The 21,936-nt window shown below is 37.6% G+C and overlaps 1 protein-coding gene across 2 annotated transcripts in view; it reads left to right on the plus strand.

The window, feature by feature from the left end:
- kcmf1.L (potassium channel modulatory factor 1 L homeolog) overlaps positions 1 to 21,936 on the plus strand; it is a 39,491-nt gene that overhangs the window by 230 nt on the left and 17,325 nt on the right. Inside the window, exons 1-2 of one of the 2 annotated variants that reach the window (XM_041580225.1) lie at positions 403 to 522; positions 20,650 to 20,817. In XM_041580225.1, the coding sequence (XP_041436159.1) occupies positions 465 to 522; positions 20,650 to 20,817 (226 nt within the window). In that variant the 5' untranslated portion in view covers positions 403 to 464. 2 annotated transcript variants of the gene reach the window in all.

Genomic DNA, 21,936 nt, shown 5'->3' on the forward strand with positions numbered 1-21,936 from the left:
CTACACCAGTACCCCTGCACATACACATCTCTCAGTAGGCAGCCATTACTCTGTATTTCCTCTTACTATATGCACTACGAAGTGGTGAGTGTACAGGCCCAAGCCTCCTCCCTGTGCTGCCGGCTTCTCTTGCTGTTCCTGGTGCTACTGTTATCCACTTGTCCCGTCATGTAGCGCAACCCCATCGGTTCCTTTTACCTGCCGCTCAGTAGGCAGCCTCGGCATCTTGCAGCTTCCTTCCCCTTTCCGTGTTCGGGCTCTGTTTACATTCAAGGCCGAGGCTTTAGGCCCTTGACACGGTTAGAGGCCACCCAGTGTGTATGTACATACACGTGTATACAGTGTACCCTGAAAGTACATTCATAGACGGTGTAGAGTGTCTTGGGACACTGAAGTGGGTATTTGTTGGTGTGGGCAGCTGGGAGAGGCCCGGTGAGAAGGAGGAGTAGGGGGATTGCACTGTCATGCGAGGGAGGAGGGGAGCCGTATGCACTGGAAGTTGCGAGGAAGAGGTCAATTGGTGTAAGTGAGGTTTATATACAGAATTTTAAATTTTTATTGAACATACTGTTCATGAGTAACGTTTTGTATATATAGTCAGAGGAATACCCATGAGCTGGATTTGTGTTTCTATATACGTCCATCTATATCTGTACATGCCCCCAACTCAGCTGGAGTGTGCTGAATATCCGGTTAAAGTGGGCTCAGTTGGTGTTGTAGGGCATGGATGTGTAGCCAGGAGCACAACACCAACTGTTTTTGAGCCCACACTGCAGTTGATTCATCCCTGTGAATACACAGCTGTGTGTGTGTCTTTATATTGTATGTTTCTAGAGCCAGGCAGTGTAAGACTACAACCCTTATTATTTTTTTATGTATGTACCTTTTTTTGTTGTGTTTGCATGACATCTTTTACATATTTCCATTCTCATTTCATTTCCTATACTTGTGAGCATCACAACCAGGCATTCATATTGTGTTTGTCTGAAAATTGTTTCAGATTGCAATTATTGGTCTGTGTCATACATTCATTTTGTCTGCGGTCAATCTGATTGTTGAATTTACACGTGTATTCTAATTCAAGAGCTTTCCATATAATACAGCAATATCTTTTGTGACTTCTGCATATTGAGATGAGAAAATTGTGTTCTAGGTCTATAAAAAGTGAATCTGTTTTATTTCACTTTATTCACATTTATTTTTTTAAACGAGGTTTCAGGTGTGGTATGTTATTTTCCACTATGTAACAGCTGCATCTTGAACTTGTGGTAAACAGAGGGCTCCTTTAAAGAATTGCTTGACTACAAACTGAATAGATGCACTGTCAGCATCTGACATTCTTTTAAGGAGACCCTTGAAAGGTCTTAGTGTGTCAGATACAGGTATTGCATTTGTTTTCTGGCTATAATCCAGCCAAAGTCCATTGCCTTTCTGTGCCTGGGCTTTCCATTTACTTCATGTTAACTGTCTGTTCCTGATTTGTGCGGAAAAATCGCAATGGTTTTATGAGCTGCCATTGTCATCTGCACATTAAAGCCATATTTTAAAAACAAATATTTTCAAAAATGTTGTAGGATAGCAGTTGTTAATTTTTATAAATATAGTCTCCATATACATCATTGTGCTTCTTGAGATTTCGTATTTTTTTGTAGCAAGTACAGTCAGTACATGTTTACGTACTGTGTGATATGTCATAAAAAAATGCAGGCTTTTTTTATTTTGCCGATTGGCACACAATTAAGCACCACACGATTAGGCCGTAAACAGATTATTTGTAGATGTTCCACAACGACCTATGTGGCTGGCTGTTTAATTTTATTTCTTATCTAAGAACAAACCTCTGAAGTTGTGGATCTGTTTAGTAAAAGGTATATTAATAAAATGATTGGCATGGCTATATCCGTCCTGCCCGGTTGGCCATCAGTTTTTTGGTGCCTTGTAAATGTTTGGGTTTCATGAGTGATTGTAAAAGGAGACTGTAAAATAAAGTTTCTACTAGGATTTTTTTTTACCAAAATGCAAAATATATGTATATTTGCAAATGTACCAATGTTATTTTTTCCATTTTGTTTATCCCCCCCCCCACCCCAGTATTACTTTAGTCCATTTTGTGTCACAGGATGGAAACTTTTAAAAATATATGTATGTGTCGATGCTTGTGTTAAATAAAGTTCACTTTTATGCAGTAGTTTAGTAAGCAGTGTACCTCCGCATAGTCCTGTGATAAAGTTAATATTGGCAAAATTAGAATCAATATCATGGATTCCATGTTCGGTGTAAAATGTGCTAAAACAGGCTTGTTTTTATAGAGGTTAACAAGTCACTGTGTAGAAGTAAGAACGTAATAACATTAATTTAGTCCTATTGTATCATTGTATCATATCATTCAGGATTTCTTGAGAAAATTGCTTTTTCGAGTTGGGTCGATATTCTGTACGTTTTGGGAAATGCTGAAATCATTATCTTTAACAACTGCATATTTAATATATGAGCAGATATTTTAGCTTAAGTAGCCTTAAACAAGCAACCAAGAAAAATATTGTATCGCTTTGAGCTGTGTACTGAAGTAACGGTGGTTGCTCAGTAATTAACCACTTAACTGCTGTTTATTCAGACTTTTGTTTTGTTATAAGCTGTGCAAACACTTCATGGTAGTAGTCTTGAAAAGACTTTCTAAATATAGTTTTATTATAATTTATTTATATTACTTAAATATATGATCTACATTTAAAAGGAAAATAATACTCCAAAATACACTTGGAAAGAAAAAAGAATAAAGGATAGTTGCTTTTCTTATCTGTCTGAAAACAGTTCACTATTTACAAAGTTATACCGTTAATTTTTTATTTTACCTTTAAGCATTCTAGTTCCCATGACATGCTCATACAGTTGAGTCTTAAAGTATTCATACCTCTGTGCTAGAGAAGTTGAAATAAATTAATCGATAAGCTATTGATAGTATATACGATATGGTAACATCAGTAAAGTTGTAAAAAATAGTGTTTGAAATTCTTTAACATGTGTATGTAAGCTTTAGGACCCAAGAATGATGTAAAAAATGTATTCACCCTTATAAATGTATTTTCTAAAGTGTGTTGGCACTTCTTAAAATGATTCTGAAACTGCAGTACCACATTCCTAGCTAATATAGAAGTGCCACCCCAGGACTAGACATCCTTGTTTTGTTGAAATCTCTGTATTTGTACTACTGCAGCCTGAAAAAACAGACTTGACCTATGACAAATGTATGTCCCCAAAATACTGTGGCATTTCTCCATTCATTACTTTGGCGTTGGTATTGCTTTCATTTATTGCGGTAATCATGGCTGCCTAATTGGTCAGCTGTAATAGTCAGATTTCATTATAGAGACTTAAAACTGCTTTGCATATAGAAAAACTTGTGCTCACAGGTGCAATGAGAAAGTGTATCCATTGACTTAAGCTGGCCATAGATGTTGAGATTTTTAAAAGATCCGATCCTCATCGCGAGACCACGATTTTCTCGGAACGATTGTACAATCGTACGAATTGACCATCAACTAAAAAGACCAATTTGCCAGGAAAACAAAGGGGAGCTGCCTGCTTGGCCCTGCAAACATAGATAGATTGCACTGGGACCGACAAAGATTTTTTTGACCTGGCCGATCAATTTCCTGACAGATGTCGGCCGAAAAATCGTAAGATGTACGATCGTATGAATCCCACTAACCGCACGATAATTTCGAAGGATTGGTCGGACTTCCCTAAAATCGGTTGTTCGGCAAGAAGAATCGTCACGTCTATGGGGAGCTTTATTTAAAGGAACAGTAACACAGGTGTCAAAAATTGCCTTATACTGGTAAAAATTGTGTTTGTTTTAGAAACACTACTATAATTTCTATAAACAAGCTACTTTGTAGCCATGGGGCAGCCATGAAAAGGGAGGAAAAGCACAGGTTACACAAGCCACTTTGTAGCCATGGGGCAGCCATAAAGAAGGAGAAAAGGCACTTGTTACACAGCAGGCAAAATATGAATTGTGTGGAAGTCTTTGATACAAAACTGCAATTTCATTTACAAATAACTTTACAAATATGAAACATTTTAATTAATGTTTTTTTGGGGAAACGTGCACTTAGTTTTCAATTGACAGATAATTTTATTACAAGCTTACAAGTATGATACTTTCGCCTGTCTTTTTCTGAACAAATGAAAATATTTGCTATATTCACTTGTAAAAGAGCAAATAAAAAAAAAAATACATATTTTAAATATTCAATGGCATATAGAAATGCACAGATTCATTGTCTTCTACCCTTCTTGTTGTCTTTATTTGTTTAGTAACTTACTCCAACTTTGTCAGCTTCATAGCCCTGTTATAAGCCCTTGTTCAGTAAAGCATGAATCAGTGTATAGTCCAGCTCATCGCTTGTTCTTCAATCGTTCTTTATTTTGTATAGGGCATTGTTTTATAAGTTTTAAGAAATTACACGTGTCCAAGAAAATGCACTAGTACCTGTACTGTAGAGTTTTGAATAGTATTTAACTGTAGGTTTACAGGCTTTTGTGGTAGTCGTATTTGTGTTTGTTTGGCATAGTCTTAACTTAGTGTACATAATTTATTCAACTGTCGAGAGAGCGCTCATTAATTTATATGTGTAATTTTTAACTTCAGTTGACTCTTCGTGTTGATGAGGATTTACTGGCTTACTTGCAATATTCTATTGTTGGTTTTGATGTCTCCAAATGAGGGGCTCTTTCCCCAGTATGCCCACCTTGAGTTGGGTGATATCAGGTTGATCCCTGGGGCCAAATGACTAGATCACTATGACAGGGATACAGGCCGTCGGAGTGAGGACCACATCTCCCCGACCGGGATTTTTAAACTTTTCCGTCTGACATTTTAATTTCAAACAGATTTTGCTCAGGTAGGTTCACTGGACAGACCCATACATGGGCCGATAAGCTCCCGACTCGGTCCATCACATATTTTATCAGCCCATGTGTGGCCACCATAAGAGACTATGGACAATGGGACACGGAACATTTTGTTGCCTGAGCAGGAGACAAAATTTCCAAAATTCCCTCCCACCAGCAACAATGTAAATGGTAAAACATACGTATCTCTTCTGCTGCCCATAGTAGACCAATCTTGCCTATTGGGCATTATAACCAGACGGAACTCCCCACTTTTTATCATCCATGCTGGAGGAGAATAAGCCAGGCAACAAAAATCCCATGTGCCATTACTTTGACATGCAGGTCATACAACCGATAGCAATCTATAAGTACAAGAAGTGGTAAGGCCTGTAATACACAGGATTTACTCTATATTATAAATTATTGATGAACAACAGCTGGAAATGTCAGGGTATCGCTGAGGGTAAGTAGATTTTAACAAGAAAACACGTGCACACCACATTCACAGATGGTAAAGAGGCCCTGAGCTGATTTAGTAAGATGATGTATTGAATTAATATGTTACCCATAGCAATTAATTCAATCTTTGCTTTTATTTTCTAATTTGTAGTGGTCTCATCTATGTGATCTAGTACAATTGAAGATGATTTTTCATCTACAGTTTGGAGGGGAGTAGGTTATATGAACAAGAGTTATATAACCTTCTGCCCTCTCCCTCCTACCTATCCTCCTTAGGTAATTATCTTTTCCCCATTTTAATATGTTACTCACTCATTCCTTCCCTACCCTCAACTTGCACAATGAATTAATGTACTTATTTATTTTCTAGAAAATTATACTGTAGAACACACCTTTTCATGTCCCGTTTTTTTAAATAGAAATTTTAAAACTTTGACTTCACGATTGCAAGCCAACATTTCATCTTAACTATCACAAGGTTGAATATTTTTTAAGGAGAATGAAAGCCTACTGGCAACCCCAGGCCACCCAACCCCCTTTCTGATCCGCATCAATGGGGACTTTTACTGCACTGACTCTAAACTGACTTGCCCCTCTTTGGGTCCTCTTTTATTAGTGATCACTGAGCATGGATAGTTGAAACCAGGTCCATATTTGGTTTCATATGTACTTAATCCTGTAATGAGTTTGCAGAGAAAAGTAGCTGATGTGCAGCAAAATGGGTTCTGCATTTTTGCTTGGTACAGTTGTGAGACTGCTTGGTCGTGGTTTGTGGGGGGATGGCTTTGGAGGGGGGTCGGGGTTGTCAAGTACACTTTCATTATTTTTTAATTCCTCTCCCATGCATTTTCCAGCAGTATTCAGGATTACTATTAAACATTCACCCCAAATCTCACACTTATTGAGATCCTTCAGGACAAAGATATACTTGACATTTTTTCATTAATTAAACAAGGCCGTACATTCTTATTTTAGTGAACAGGCTTCACCCATTTGAAACTCCAAAATGACAATTCTATTTGGTGCATTGCTGCTGTATATTTCAATGTTACCTAAGCAAAACAATTTTATTGCATTGTTTTGTTGCAGAACTAAAGAAGGGGGTGGGGGAATCTCTAAGACACCATATTAGTAAAAAAAAAAAAAAAAATCTGGAATCATTAGCAACTGACAAAGTATTAGTAAAGACTGTCAGCAGAAGCATCTGCTGCTTATTTTTATGGAAAGGAAGAATTATGCTCTTTTCATAGCACGCCTAAAGCTTTGCCAGTCTAGTGAGGCTTACCTCACAGTTTGAGCATTGTTACTCTGGAGCAGGGATCCCCAACCTTTAGAACCCGTGAGCAACATTCAGAAGTAAAAGGAGATGAGGAGCAACACTAGCATGAAAAATGTTCTTGGGGTGCCAAATAAGGGCTGTGATTGGCCATTTAGTAGCCCCTATGCGCTTGTCAACCTACATTGAGGCTCTGTTTGGCAGAACATCTGTTTTTATATACCCAAAACTTGCCTCCAAGCCTGGAATTCAAAAATAAGCCCCTGCTTTGAGGCCACTTGGAGCAACATCCAAGGGATTGAAGAGCAACATGTTACTCACGAGCTACTGGTTGGGGATCACTGCTCTGGAGCATGCAGCCCTGTTACATGGTCAGTGACGGGTGGCATGGGGCCCACAATATTTTGTCTAATATAGTTTACTGCATTTCATTTTTGACCACCAAAAAAAGCAACCTGTCTTGAAGATAGTTCCTTGTGAGAAACAAAACTCTAAGTATTTCATTGTAAACTAAAACTGGGTAATAAGATAGGTTGTGCAAAATAAAAAAAAAAAATCAATAGTTAGCCAAAAATGTAATCTAGTAAGGCTGGAGTAAACAGATATCTAAAGTTATAGCCAGAACATTACTCCTCCTTTGCACCTCTCTAACCTGTTAAGTCGGTCACTGGCTTGAAGGGGGACTATATGGTACATAATTGTTCATTAGTTTGCTTTTGAACCTGTACATGCGGGACCAGTGCCATTTTTTTGGACACTTAGTTATTAACTTTTTGTATGTTATAGAATGGCCGATTCTAACCAACTTTTCAATTAGTCTTCATTATTCATTTGCTTTAGTTTTTTTTTAATTATTTGCCTTCTTCTGCCTCTTTCCAGCTTTCAGTGCATGGTTGCTAAAGTAAATTGGACCCTAGCAACCAGATTGAAACTGCAAACTGGAGAGCTGCTGAATTAAAACCTAAATAAGGCAAAAACAACAAAAAATTAAAAACAATTTGCAAATTGTCTGACTATCCCTCTCTACAGTATACTGAACGTTAACTCAAAGGTGAACAAGCCCTTTGCAGAGGGCAGTGAGTGACAACTAGGAAATGCAGAACAGAAAGTGAAAGTAATTGCTATGTATAAAGCATAGTGGTGGAGAAGGCAATATGCTGATGTTTTTAAATGTGTTTATAACAGGAGTGGATGTAAAAAAGGACTTTTATGTCTGGTGTCTATTATGTCCTCTCATTAACTTTTTAAATACACATATTCAAGGCGTCAGAGTAGTGGCCCTTCCCTGAAATTCACTCCTGCTTTCCATCAGTTTGGTTCCCAGTCTCTCTGTTTTTAAAATTGGCTCTTAAAAACATTTCTTTACAAAATCATATCCTCGTCCATTCCACTTCCACCTGCAAAGTTCAATGCTCAATGACACATCTCTCAATCTGCTGATTTCTTGCCCTTTCCTCACAACTTTTGTCTCCTATCCCCTATACATTTTAAGTTGTTAAATGTAAAAAAGATGGGCCCTTTTTACCTTTAGTGCTGATAGATATATATATATATAAAATACGCCCTAAATTATTTCTTGTATAAAGTGGCAAAATATTCAGCAGTGCTGTACATAAGGGTATACATATTAAATGACCTAGACAATCTGATACATTAAGTACATAATTGTAATAACAATTATATTCCTTAATGTTTAAGATATAATGTTAGGACATATACAGTACACACTCTATTATAACTATACATATCCCAAATGTTGCAGTATTACAAATGCTAGCATACTAGTAAATATTTTCAAGGTTGAAAACATGGCAATAGATGTAATACAGCAAGTTCAGGGTTGGATTCTGAAAGCAACATCACTCATTTGTCCATTGAATGTTCGACATGCACCATACAAACACTGATAAGCTGTTGACTAGGTCTGGAGGGGCCAAGGTTCAATCCATTGGAAAACGTATCATAAAATACTTGCAGCGTTTAATAGCAAGACACAGTACATAATTTTTTGCGTGAAATATTTGGGAATATTAATTAAAAATCCTTAAGAGACAAACTCCTCCATTTAAGAAGACAAATTCCTCCACTGTTCTTAATAGACCCTTCATTTTGTGAGATTTTGCCACTGGAAAGTTGGTGAAAATAGTTTGTATTTTCTATTGCCGTCTATCTGACTCTAGTATTAAATGCTGCAAATGTTTTTAACATCGATTTGAAATTTGGAAAAATCTACTCCCAAGTTTTGATAAATTTGTCCATATGTCTTTATTTAAATTAAATTACTAGTAACTATACTGTATTTTACCCTGATTTCTTTGTCAATGAATTGGTATATTGGAGTATTTTTTTTCTTTTGGAGAAAAATGTCACAATGGCCTAAACGCCAATTTGAACAGCTTTGGGACATAACAGAATGATGTACCCTTTGGTTTAAAATATGAGGATATTAGAAGTCACTGAGGAGTTTGTGAACTCCAAGATTTCTAATATCATATTTTACAAATTGAGTTACATTATAACTGATGACATCAATAAGAACCATTTATAAATATATAATAAACAAGTGATGAATATCCTGTAAGTGAAATAGTTCTAAATGCTGCTTCATAATATCTTTGGTTATACAGTGGTGTGAAAAACTATTTGCCCCCTTCCTGATTTCTTATTCTTTTGCATGTTTGTCACACTTAAATGTTTCTGCTCATCAAAAACCGTTAACTATTAGTCAAAGATAACATAATTGAACACAAAATGCAGTTTTTAAATGATGGTTTACGTTATTAAGGGAGAAAAAAAACTCCAAATCTACATGGGCCTGTGTGAAAAAGTGATTGCCCCCCTTGTTAAAAAATAACTTAACTGTGGTTTATCACACCTGAGTTCAATTTCAAAGGTTATAAAGCCATTTCTAAAGCTTTGGGACTCCAGCAAACCACAGTGAGAGCCATTATCCAGAAATGGCAAAAACATGGAACAGTGGTGAACCTTCCCAGGAGTGGCTGGCCGACCAAAATTACCCCAAGAGCGCAGAGACAACTCATCCGAGAGGCCACAAAAGACCCCAGGACAACATCTAAAGAACTGCAGGCCTCACTTGCCTCAATTAAGGTCAGTGTTCACGACTCCACCATAAGAAAGAGACTGGGCAAAAACGGCCTGCATTGCAGATTTCCAAGGCGCAAACCACTTTTAAGCAAAAAGAACATTAAGGCTCATCTCAATTTTGCTAAAAAACATCTCAATGATTGCCAAGACTTTTGGGAAAATACCTTGTGGACCGACGAGACAAAAGTTGAACTTTTTGTAAGGTGCGCGTCCCGTTACATCTGGCGTAAAAGTAACACAGCATTTCAGAAAAAGAACATCATACCAACAGTAAAATATGGTGGTGGTAGTGTGATGGTCTGGGGTTGTTTTGCTGCTTCAGGATCTGGAAGACTTGCTGTGATAGATGGAACCATGAATTCTACTGTCTACCAAAAAATCCTGAAGGAGAATGTCCGGCCATCTGTTCGTCAACTCAAGCTGAAGCGATCTTGGGTGCGGCAGCAGGACAATGACCCAAAACACACCAGCAAATCCACCTCTGAATGGCTGAAGAAAAACAAAATGAAGACTTTGGAGCGGCCTAGTCAAAGTCCTGACCTGAATCCTATTGAGATGTTGTGGCATGACCTTAAAAAGGCGGTTCATGCTAGAAAACCCTCAAATAAAGCTGAATTACAACAATTCTGCAAAGATGAGTGGGCCAAAATTCCTCCAGAGCGCTGTAAAAGACTCGTTGCAAGTTATCGCAAACGCTTCATTGCAGTTATTGCTGCTAAGGGTGGCCCAACCAGTTATTAGGTTCAGGGGGCAATTACTTTTTCACACAGGTTTGGATTTTTTTTCTCCCTAAATAATAAAAACCCATTTAAAACACTCATTTAAAAACTGCATTTTGTGTTTACTTGTGTTATCTTTGACTAATAGTTAAATGTGTTTGATGATCAGAAACATTTTGTGTGCCAAACATGCAAAAGAATAAGAAATCAGGAAGGGGGCAAATAGTTTTTCACACCACTGTAGTTGGTGCTTGATGATGAGATTTTTGTCACATTACTCACTGAAACATGTGTATTATAATAAATAAAATTCCCCGTGTTCTAAAATATGAGGATATTGGAAGTCATGTTGGGGTTCCATGAGCTGTATATAGTTGGCACACCAGAACTTTTTGACATCTAACAATTCATTTAACTATTTTAGGACTAGAAAACCGATATATCCAGTAGTTTTAAACTTTTATATATAACTTTTTATATATAATTTTTCCACATATGTTACTGTGCCCTGTCATGCAGCAGTTTTAGTGTGTTTACAATCATAGTAAACAGATGGTTACAGGGAATGAATTCTGTGTAACCTCAACTATGAAAATTGGTATCCAACATTTTTATTTTGGGTCTTAATATACCACATATAAACTGGCAGTTTAATGCCCAATATGCATGGTATTACTCTTTGATATACAGTATCTGTATCTAAAATCTAAAGCAAATGGATTTTCAGTTTTCTTGAAAATGAACGGTTTAGCTTTCTGAGCAGCAGCTTCACTTCAACTGATTTGGGAATTCTCTGGCATTTTAAACCCTTAAACTGGTTGTTCACCTTTAAGTTAACGTTTAGTATGTTATGCAATGGCTAATTCAAAGCAACTTTCCACTTAGCCATCATTGTTTCTTTTTTATAGTTTTCAATGTATTTGCTTTTTTCTTATGATTCTTTCCAGCTTTGAAATGGGGGTCACTGACCCCATCTAAAAACAAATACTCTTTAAGGCTACACGTTTATTGTCATTGCTACTTTTTATTACTCTTCTTTCTATTCAGGCCCTCTCCTATTCATATTTCTGTCTCTTATTCAAATCAGTACATGATTGCTAGGTTATTTGGGACCTAGCAACCAGACTGCTGAAATTACAAACTGGAGAGCTGCTGAGTAAAAAGCTAAATAACGCAAAAACTACTAATAATAAAAAATTTAAACCATTTGCAAATTGTCTCAGAATATCACTCTCTACATCATACTAAAAGTTAATTTAAAGGGGAACAACCCCTTTAATGGTAGTGCAGTCATACACATCCTATAATAATAATAACCATCCAATCGGCAGATGATAATATTTTTGTGTATATCACTGGAAGTGTGAATTGTTGTGAAACTGATGCCAAAGTGGAACACTCTCTTTCTAAGCTTTGTTTGTTCTTCCAAAATTATAGATTATATGCTTTGGTATTGGGTCTTTGGGTATACTAACTTCTGTCTCAGGGTGTTGCTTGGTTTTTCTTAATTACTTTTTCTGACTATAATGTTTTGCCTGCTATGTACCTCCCTCTGTTTGTTGGTCTGCTGTTTTTGCTTGGCTTGGCTTTTATTTTTTCAAAACAGTCTGGGTATCCTGAGGTTCCTGAATTATTCAATATTCAAAATTCCACCCTCTTTAAAGGAGAATTCAACCCTTTTACAAAAAACCCTTACCCTCCACCCCACGTAGACCCTCCGCCCAGCCTAACTACCCCCCTCCCCAGGGAAATGCCCCTCGGCGCAGATTCTGGCATCAGAGTTCCACGCAGCCATCTTCCGGGTCTCCATGTCTACTTTCGGTGCTACAGCAATTTTCGTGCGTATTGGCACATGCACAGTTGTCGCAAGTTGCCAAATTGCTCCAGCTGTGCATATGCCGACCTGGAAGATGGCTGTGTGGAACTCCGATGCCAAAATCTTTGCCAAAGGGTAAGTATAAAGCATTGGGCATTTCCCGGGGGGGGGGCAGTTAGGCTAGAGGGAGGGGGGTCTACGTGGGGTGGGGGGTACGGGTTTTTTGTAAAAGGGTTGAATTCTCTTTTAATAACTATTGCACATTCCAAAAAAAGCCAGTTTGCTGTCTTTCACATCTTCCCTTGTGAACTTGGTGTGTTTGTACACAGAGCATATTTGTTCAATGAAGGCTGGAACCCCATGTGCTTTAATTTTAACCCAGGTATCATCCTTATATCTGAACCAATGACTTGGTTCTATTCCGTTGAAGGTGTTCAAGGCTATCTTTTACACTTCTTCCATGAAAAGATTTACTAGAATGGGAGACACAGGCCAACCCATAGCAAAGACATGTTTTTGTCTGTAAAACATTTCTTTATGCTTGAAGTAAGTGATATTAAGACACAAGTCCAGCAAAGAACCTGCTTTGTTCTGCTGCAGAGGGCGATGTCTTGTTTCGGCTGTTTTCTTACTGTTTCAAGTGCCCCGGTCGTGGGTATCCATGTGAATAATGATGTAACATCATAGGACACTATTGTCTCATATGTCTCCAGTTTTACTTCATGCACTTTGTTGACATAATCTGTGGAGTTCTGAATGTCGTATACTCTGTTAAGATGCTGTAGCAATGTTATAAGTAACAAAGTTGATGCACATGACAAAGGGGGGGGGGCCTTCCTTGTGTATCTTAAGGAGGATATATAGGCATTGAATGGTTTCCCTGGCTAGAGGCAACCATACAAAGGCGGACTAATGACCTTTTCCTGATCAAGCAGTCTACAACTGTTTTTCCTTAGCTGCTATATTAGGATCCCTCTTAAGTTGTTCATATGTATCAGAATTGCTGAGTAGTGTGGCCACTTTGGAGTGGTGTTCTGGCTTTTATCTATTTACCCACTTTTATTCTTACACGGAACTGTTCCTTTAAATATCACACACCTAAGAGAAGAATTCCTCATTGTTAAATAAGAAAACATGAATGTTGTCCTACAAGTTCTCATGCTAGTTTTTTTCCGGTATAGGGGAAAGGATAGTTCTAAAAATATTTGTACGCCTTTATTCATATAAAAAAAATCTATATTCCTTTTCCAGCTAAATATCCTATGCAGGCTGGACTGGTGCTGAAACAAATTAATTTTGATTAGTTCATTTACTTCCAACAAACATACAGAGCAAAACCAAAATGGTTTTATATTATGTTGAGGGAGAAGAAAAGGTTAATCGTTGGTCAAATGTTAGACACACAGTAATTATAATAACTTTCCTGATGCCCCGGGCTGTTGTATCAGGTAAGAATGAAGTAGCAGAAGAAAATAAGAAAATGATCACTGTGTACACTATGAAGTACCCTGGGCCAGTGCAGCTTTCTACGAGGAGCACCAGACCCAAGTATCAGATCAATGATTATAATAACTGGGGATTTCTAACATTTAACAGCCTCCAGTGATTTAACCTTTCCCTTTAACTGTGTAGACCATTAACTTTTTCTGGTGCCTTATAATATTTTTAGAGTATCTGTGTTTTCTTTTAAATTTTCCCTTTCCCTGAAGAGGCATGTACTTTAAAGGGGTAAGTCAACCACAAAATAAAAATGTTCCTTCTCATGTCTTTCTAAAGCAGCTCTAGGAGGTGGGTCACAGACTTTGTAAAGTGTTCAAATAATACATTAGTTGATTACTTTTATCTGCTGAGCGGAAGCCATGGTTTCATTAAAGACAGCTGTTGTATTGATACAATAGTTGCTAAAGTTCCACAGAGGTTGCTGATCAATGTATCAATTATTGTAGCAAATTGTAATAGTTCAGAATCTGCACCTTGATTACTTAGTTCCCAGATTGAATCACCAGAAACAGGAAAAATAAACTTTACACAGCAGTTTTGGAAAAATGATTAAAAAATACAAAGTATTTGTAAAAAGTCTTTATTTCTGGTGAACAATCTGAAAACAACTGAACTGAAAAAAAGTGTTTGGAAGGTGAACAACCCCTTTAAGAAATAAAGTGTGTCTTTATACACAATACACCTATGTGAGCCCTTAATATGGAAATTTTTTCATTCTTTGTATGGACCTCTAGTTCAACACTTTCTTTACCACTCCACTGGAAACTGATGTCAGTAACCCTCTGCCCCATTTGCGGTCTGTTTTGCCTGTCCTCAACTATAGACAGGTAACAAGATACCTGTCTACCTGTCCTGTCACCATAAGAATTTCAAATTCTATGTTATGATGTTAGTCGAGCAATATAAATTTCACTTGAAAAATATTTAGATCTTGTTGTTTCAGTCTTGGAATTCATAATCACATAAAGCAGGCAGGTGCCATTTTCTGCATAAAAATACTTTTCATCTTTGTATGCCAGAATTGGACACCTGATGCCCTTGTACAAGCTAGATCATTAGATGGTGAATAGGGAGAGGCAATGTGGTGAGTGACACTGACATCTAGGAAGTGCAGAATGGAAAGTGATTGCCTGCCTAAGGCATAGAGGGGGGGGACAGGCAAAAAATAATTGACAGTTTAGATTATTAAATGTGTTTATAACAGGTTTTTCATTTGAAAATGACTTTTATTATATTGATTTTTATGTCTGTGTGACAGGTCCACAAGAGGGGCAGGGTTTTTTTTTCTGAGAAGTGCAACGACTGCAACTGCAAATTATAATGAGGATTCTGCTGAAATTTGGGTTCAATTAAATGTATGTGACTTCTACTCTGTTACCAAAGAATCTGCAGAATTGTATATGCTAAATGTATACTTTCACTGCCTCTGGGGGAATAATAAATAAATAATTGTGCTAAATGAGACTTGAGTTCAGGGCATTCAAAAGACAGGTTGTTGCTGGAGAGCTGGTCTGGACTCGCTTTCTTTCGTTGTCAGAGGCATTATTAGTGCAGTCCTATTGTTTGAGTAGAAAGCTTTGCAGTTTCCATAGCCATGGAAAAACAAAAAGGGGTGCCCTTTCTACCTATTGGACTCTGCCATTAACCCTTTCTCTGCCAATAATTTTTCAAAAACGTACCAACTGGCAAGTTTGTTTGTTTTTTTTTATATTTTGTGCACTTATGATTTATGTAGGTAAAGTAGGTAAAGTTTTATTTTACCTAGGGAAACTATAAATGTATATTTTTTTTATTGGAAATCATTAGTGTTTTAAATATGCTTGAATTTGTGTATATTTTCACTCTAGTAAATGCAATGTAAACATATTATATTATATGCATGAAAACTCTGAAAGCCCCATGTCCTGTAAATATACCAATATAAAATATGAATATTTTTATTATATTTAAAGGGGAACTCCGGCTTCCAAACCAACATTTGATAAAGAAGCCCACATAACACAGAAACCCCTAATATATCCATCACAGTTACATTTTCTTCAAAAAGTATGAATAAATGCTATTTTCTATGCTGAAATCCAGCTGGTTAACAGTTCTTCTCTTTATGCATTATTTTAAATCCTGGCAGGGAAGGAGGGACTAAAATACAACTTCTCCACAGCTTACAGACAGCATGCAGGAACTACATAACCCACAATCCATTGCATTGTGATGTTCATTTTTTTATTGAAATCACGTGTGCAAGGAATTGTGGGGTTTGGAGGATGCAGGCTAAGGACAGCTGGCTGTTGATACAAAGTAATAGTAGTCAGACAGATCAGCAGCAGAGCAGGGGGCTAGGCTTAGGGAACTGTCAAAAACCATTAAAGGAGAAGTAAACCCCTTATTTAAAAACCTTACCCTACATAGACCCCCCTCTATCCCCCCCCAGCCTAGCTGCTACCACAGGCAAATGCGCCTAACTTTTTACTTACCCCTCGGTGCAGATTCACAGCATCGGATTTCACTGCAGCCATCTTCTTCTCTTCGGTCTTCATCCAAAAACTGCAGTTGGAGCAGTATTTGGGTGTTTGTCAACTGCGCAAGTCGCAAAAATTGCCGAAGCGCCAGAAGAAGACCCGATGAAGACCGCAGTAGTAGAAGATGGCTTCTGTGAACTCTGATGCCGTGAATCTGCACCGAGGGGTAAGTAAAAAGTTAGAGGCCTAGGTTTTTTAATAAGGGATTTACTTCTACTTTAAAAATCATGAAAAGTCTGTATATTTTTTAATTGACGTAAAGTGCAAAGTTGCTTGAAATTATGTTTACTTTTCAAAAAGCTTAAGTTATGTTTTTGTGGAGTTCCCATTTATAAATATTACTCACTTGAATAAATTGAAAAAAGCAATACAGAAGCAAAACACCACCTGAGAAATAAGTACACTTTAGATTGTGATTTCAAAACAGATGGCAAATGCCAAAATATGCCCCATAACCTATATTTTCTCAAAGTAGTCTTTCAAACACTGCATGAGTCCCCCGACTTCCCCCCCCCCACCCCCATAACTCCACTTACCCACACCAAAGACTATATCTCCTACATAATCTTGGGTACAAAGCTGCATTTCCAGAGTATAAAAGCTATTGATCATCTGAGTGCATTTATAAAATATATTTATAAGTCATCAAAGATAAGTGGTTTTTAGAAATCCCAAAACATACATAGCAGACATAAATTTTCATGCCTGTGTTTGGCTTTGTTTCTTGTGCCCCAACATACGACTATATATTATATTCAGTACATTTTGAGAAACAACATTTTCTGATTGTTGAATTTACAAGTACAAAATATTTACCCATTCTTAAAACCTTTGTTTAAATGATTAAAATTTGCCACTTTGCAGTTTTTTATCTTTTACATGTGCAGTGTTAAGAACGACCAAACATTATAAATAGTTTCCATGCCTTCTGAAGTTTTTCATATGCATATGATATAAATAGTGCATTGTATTTTTCCATAATGACTTTTTACCTGCCAACAAAACCACACTAATTTTATGTATCCCAAAAACTGCAAGCAATAAATTGACCCAAGGATATATGTGTGATGAAGATTTATTTGTAACTTATATAAAGAAGGGCGTGTTGATTGTACAATAGATATTCATGTACTGCATTGCTGAAGTTTTAAATGCACTGAATGCTCAGTGTTGGGCACATTTGCAACTGGCTGATAGATCTGTTTTCATATTATTATTTACTCTGCATAAAATAGTAAAGTAACACTTTTTGTTTTCCTTCATTTATTTTTGAAACTTTTGTCATCTATTAGTCTCAACAAAGCTAATATGGCTATGGTAATACAAAGGTAGATCCCTTGAAAGGTGAGGTTAACAAATAAGTAGACCTTTGCTTGATTTGGCCAACAGACCAACAACTAATTCAGATACTTGTTTTGCAGAGCCATCTAACCTCATGCCTTGTTTCTTTAATTCACATGTTATTGTAATTGATTTTGTGTGTTGTACTCTTTGTATTCTCACAATGCAGCGTATAGTGCTTGGAAATATGCGGTGCTTTGTGCCATAGCCCTTGATGAGATTAGTTGCCCACACAAAGGGGCCTATTTATCATGCTGTGTAAAATATTGGAGAAAAACATCACCTGTGATGTTGCCCATAGCAACCAATCATCAATTAAATTTTAACAGTCACCTAAAACCCTGAAGTTTGCTTTACCACTGGTGATACATCTCCCGAAAATGCTTTCTGCCAGTATTAATGGGAAAACATTAAGGCAACTTTGGGATACAATCCGTTGCATGTGTTTTTCCACCGCCAATATACATTAATGCTGGTGGGAAAGCATTTTGGGAACATCTGCTATAAACTGTTGGGGGGGGGGAATGGTCACCTTTTTCTCTGTTTTGTGGAATAGAACAGTTATATTCATCGATATCCCTAACTATTAGAGCGCTCAGAGTTGAATTGGCCTCTTGTAGGGTAATGGCTGATGGGGAGATTTGTTACCCACGATAAATTTGCACTACTGCAGGATATAAATCTCCCAAATATGCTTCACAAACAGCAATAATTGAAATCGCTAGTGGTAGAAACTACACATTGTGAAGTCTTCTGAAGTTCCTCATATGGTAACTTTGGAAAAATGAAGCAATACTTTTTGCCACAGTCGATTTCTGTTATTGCAGGTGTAGTAATATATATAGACCGATTGTAATTAATCCTTAGGTAGAAGGTATCCTGAGTTTTTATGACTCCTTCAAAGGAGCACATCCTGTCTTGTAATAAAATGCAAAAATAAGATAGGAAATAGGTGGGACACATTCCAAGAGACCATATGGAGAGGGTCTTTTACATTTAAAAGAGGAACTGTTTGTACAGTTGTTATTGGTAGAAGGGACAGCTAAAGAAATTAGCTGGTTTTCCTGTTTAACTTGTCATCAGCCAATCAGAACCATTCCCCATTTGGGTCAATGGCATAGAAACAGTATAACAATGGAATTGTTTTTTGGCTGAAGAAAGAAGAAGAAAGGGGAAGGAGGGCTGAAGAGAAAGGGAAGGAGAGGAGGAGAGATTAGGAAGCAGAGGAGAAGATGAAGGGAAGAAGAGGGAGAGAGAGAAGGAAGGAAGTATAACCTGTGGGCACATTTTGAAAGATCTCTGTATTATTTGCTGTCTCTGGGCTGGATAATCTGAATAAATCGTTTCATCTCTGGGAACCTTGGTTGCATCTTTTACCTGGCTGTGGTACCGTATATACTCGAGTATAAGCCGTGGTACCTAATTTTACCAACGAAAACTGGGAAAACTTATTGACTATAGTATAAGCCTAGACACAACTACAGCCCTGTCTCCCAGCAGCGCACATTCTGGCAAAGCTACCCCCCCCATCGATCAACCGGACTTCTTTGCAAAGTTGATGGTGACAGAGAATTGCCAAACGGATTACTGTGTGCATTGTCCCACTGTCCCACTACCATGTGCAGAGGGTGCTGTGTGATATTGCCATCACTGTTAATCTTTCGTATAACCAACAGAGAGCGCTGTGTGATATTGCCATCACTGTTAATCCTACATATAACCAACAGAGGGCACTGTGTGATATTGCAGTCACCGTTATTCTTTAATATAACCAACAGAGGGCGCTGTGTGATATTGCAGTCACTGTTATTCTTTAATATAACCAACAGAGGGCACTGTGTGATATTGCAGTCACCGTTATTCTTTAATATAACCAACAGAGGGCGCTGTGTGATATTGCAGTCACTTATTCTTTAATATAACCAACAGAGGGCGCTGTGTGATATTGCAGTCACTGTTAATCTTTCATATAACCAACAGAGGGCACTGTGTGATATTGCAGTCACTGTTATTCTTTGATATAACCAACAGATGGCGCTGTGTGATATTGCAGTCACTGTTATTCTTTCATATAACCAACAGAGGGCGCTGTGTGATATTGCAGTCACTGTTAATCGTTCATATAACCAACAGAGGACGCACTGTTATTTTTTCATATAACCAACAGATGGCACTGTGTGATTTTGCAGTCACTGTTATTCTTTCATATAACCAACAGAGGGCGCACTGTTATTCTTTGATATAACCAACAGAGGGTGCTGTGTGATATTGCAGTCACTGTTATTCTTTCATATAACCAACAGATTGCGCTGCGTGATATTGCAGTCACTGTTATTCTTTCATATAACCAACAGAGGGCGCACTGTTATTCTTTCATATAACCAACAGATGGCGCTGTGTGATATTCCAGTCACTGTTATTCTTTCATCTAACCAACAGAGGGTGCACTGTTATTCTCTCATATAACAAACAGAGGGCATTGTGGGATATTGCAGTCTCTCCCCAAGTGAACTGTTGGTAAAGGAATGATTAAAAGTGACTGCAATCTCAGCTACTGCCCGTAGACCCGAGTATAAACTGAGGTAGACTTTTTCAGCACATTTTGGATGCTGAAAAACTCGGCTTATACTCGAGTATATACGGTAAATTGCGGTCTCTACATTTCTCATAACACTGTACGGATAATATTGCGGAATACACAACAGCAGGTAGAGAAGTGTTTTTGGTAGATTTGTCACCCGCAGTGGCCATTACCCCTAGATGTAATGCCCCATTGTGCTCAGCAATATATATCAGCATGAACAAGAAAATATGCATTTGAAGTTACTAGCAAATAAAAAATATATTGCTTGGCAAAGCATGGTATTCTGGCTACTGGCAACTACAGAAAAAAAACTGCCTAGTTACACCACTGTCTGTGCCTGTACTATATGCTCCCAGAGCTCCAATGGGGGGGCAGCATTTCAGGGGTGATAGGTGCCGTTTAAAATACAAAGACTTGTCTTTTTATTTTAGGTGTCAGCTGCGATGCATGTTTGAAAGGAAATTTCCGTGGCCGAAGGTACAAGTGTTTAATTTGCTACGATTACGATCTGTGTGCTTCTTGTTATGAAAGTGGTGCAACAACTACAAGACATACAACTGACCATCCAATGCAGTGCATATTGACAAGGGTAGACTTTGGTAAGTGTTTCCAATTCATGTTCTCTCAAAGTATATGCAGATTTCAAAAAACACCTATTTGTTAGGGATAACAAGGATGATTTAGAAGCAGCTAGCATTATTAACTGATTGTAACAAACTGCAAACATAGAGTATGTATAGATATTATTATTATTAATGTACAGTACTTATAATAGTCCAAAATATCCATAGTTACCAACAATAAATATAAGTGAGATGCTCTATTTGTGGTTATTTGAACAAATAAAAACATTGCATCAAAGAGATACTGACAAAAGAAAATAACCTTTTTTATTATCTATCATAACATTGTCTTTGAATGTTCATCTATGAGGGGGGCTGCCATATTTGTGAAGCAGTAGTCCACTAGCATTAGAAACTCTAACTGACAAGTTAAGAAGGGACAGTCAGGTTGGCAAAACCGGACAGTCGGGTTTAGGAACTTCAAGTAACAATTACTTATAAAAGCAGAGCTATCAGCGAAAAACGATCAACATGATCTATAGGTATCTATAGGTAGATTAATATTTTCAAAAGAAAATTTTTAGTGTGCGTATCACTTTAAGTAACGGATGTGATTCAATGTTAATAACCACAGGTTTTTGGATTTTTGGGTTAAAAGGAGAAGGAAAGTCTAAATTACTGGGGGTTCTTCCAAGTAATTGTAATCACTTACCTGATACCCCAGGCGGGAGCTCCTGTTTGCAGAAAACTGAACTGGCCCGGGTACTTTTCAGCATGCACCACTTCCTGCTGCTTCTTTTCTGGTGCGGGTGCAAATGCACAGTAGAATTAAAATCCAAGCTTTAACAAAAAAAGCTGAATGTTTCACGCTGCTGCACATTTGTCCTGGGAAAAAGAAGCAGATTGCTCGTTGGTGCTTGTTAAAAAAATACCCCAGGTCACTGCAGTTTTCTGCTAACAGGAGCCCTGGCCCAGGGCATCAGATAAGTGAGTACAATGACTAGGGGGTGCCTAACGTTTAGCTCCCAAGTTATTTACACTTATCTTCTTTATATTTGTATACTACCAGTACTTTGAAAAAAGCAAGTAGGCAGGCTAGAGGTACAGGAGGACCACTGAAGCTCGAGGATCTGCGCCATCAGGGAGGGATGTTCA

The sequence above is a fragment of the Xenopus laevis genome, chromosome 1L, assembly GCF_017654675.1.
Source record: "Xenopus laevis strain J_2021 chromosome 1L, Xenopus_laevis_v10.1, whole genome shotgun sequence".
Classification (NCBI taxonomy): Eukaryota; Metazoa; Chordata; class Amphibia; order Anura; family Pipidae; genus Xenopus; species Xenopus laevis.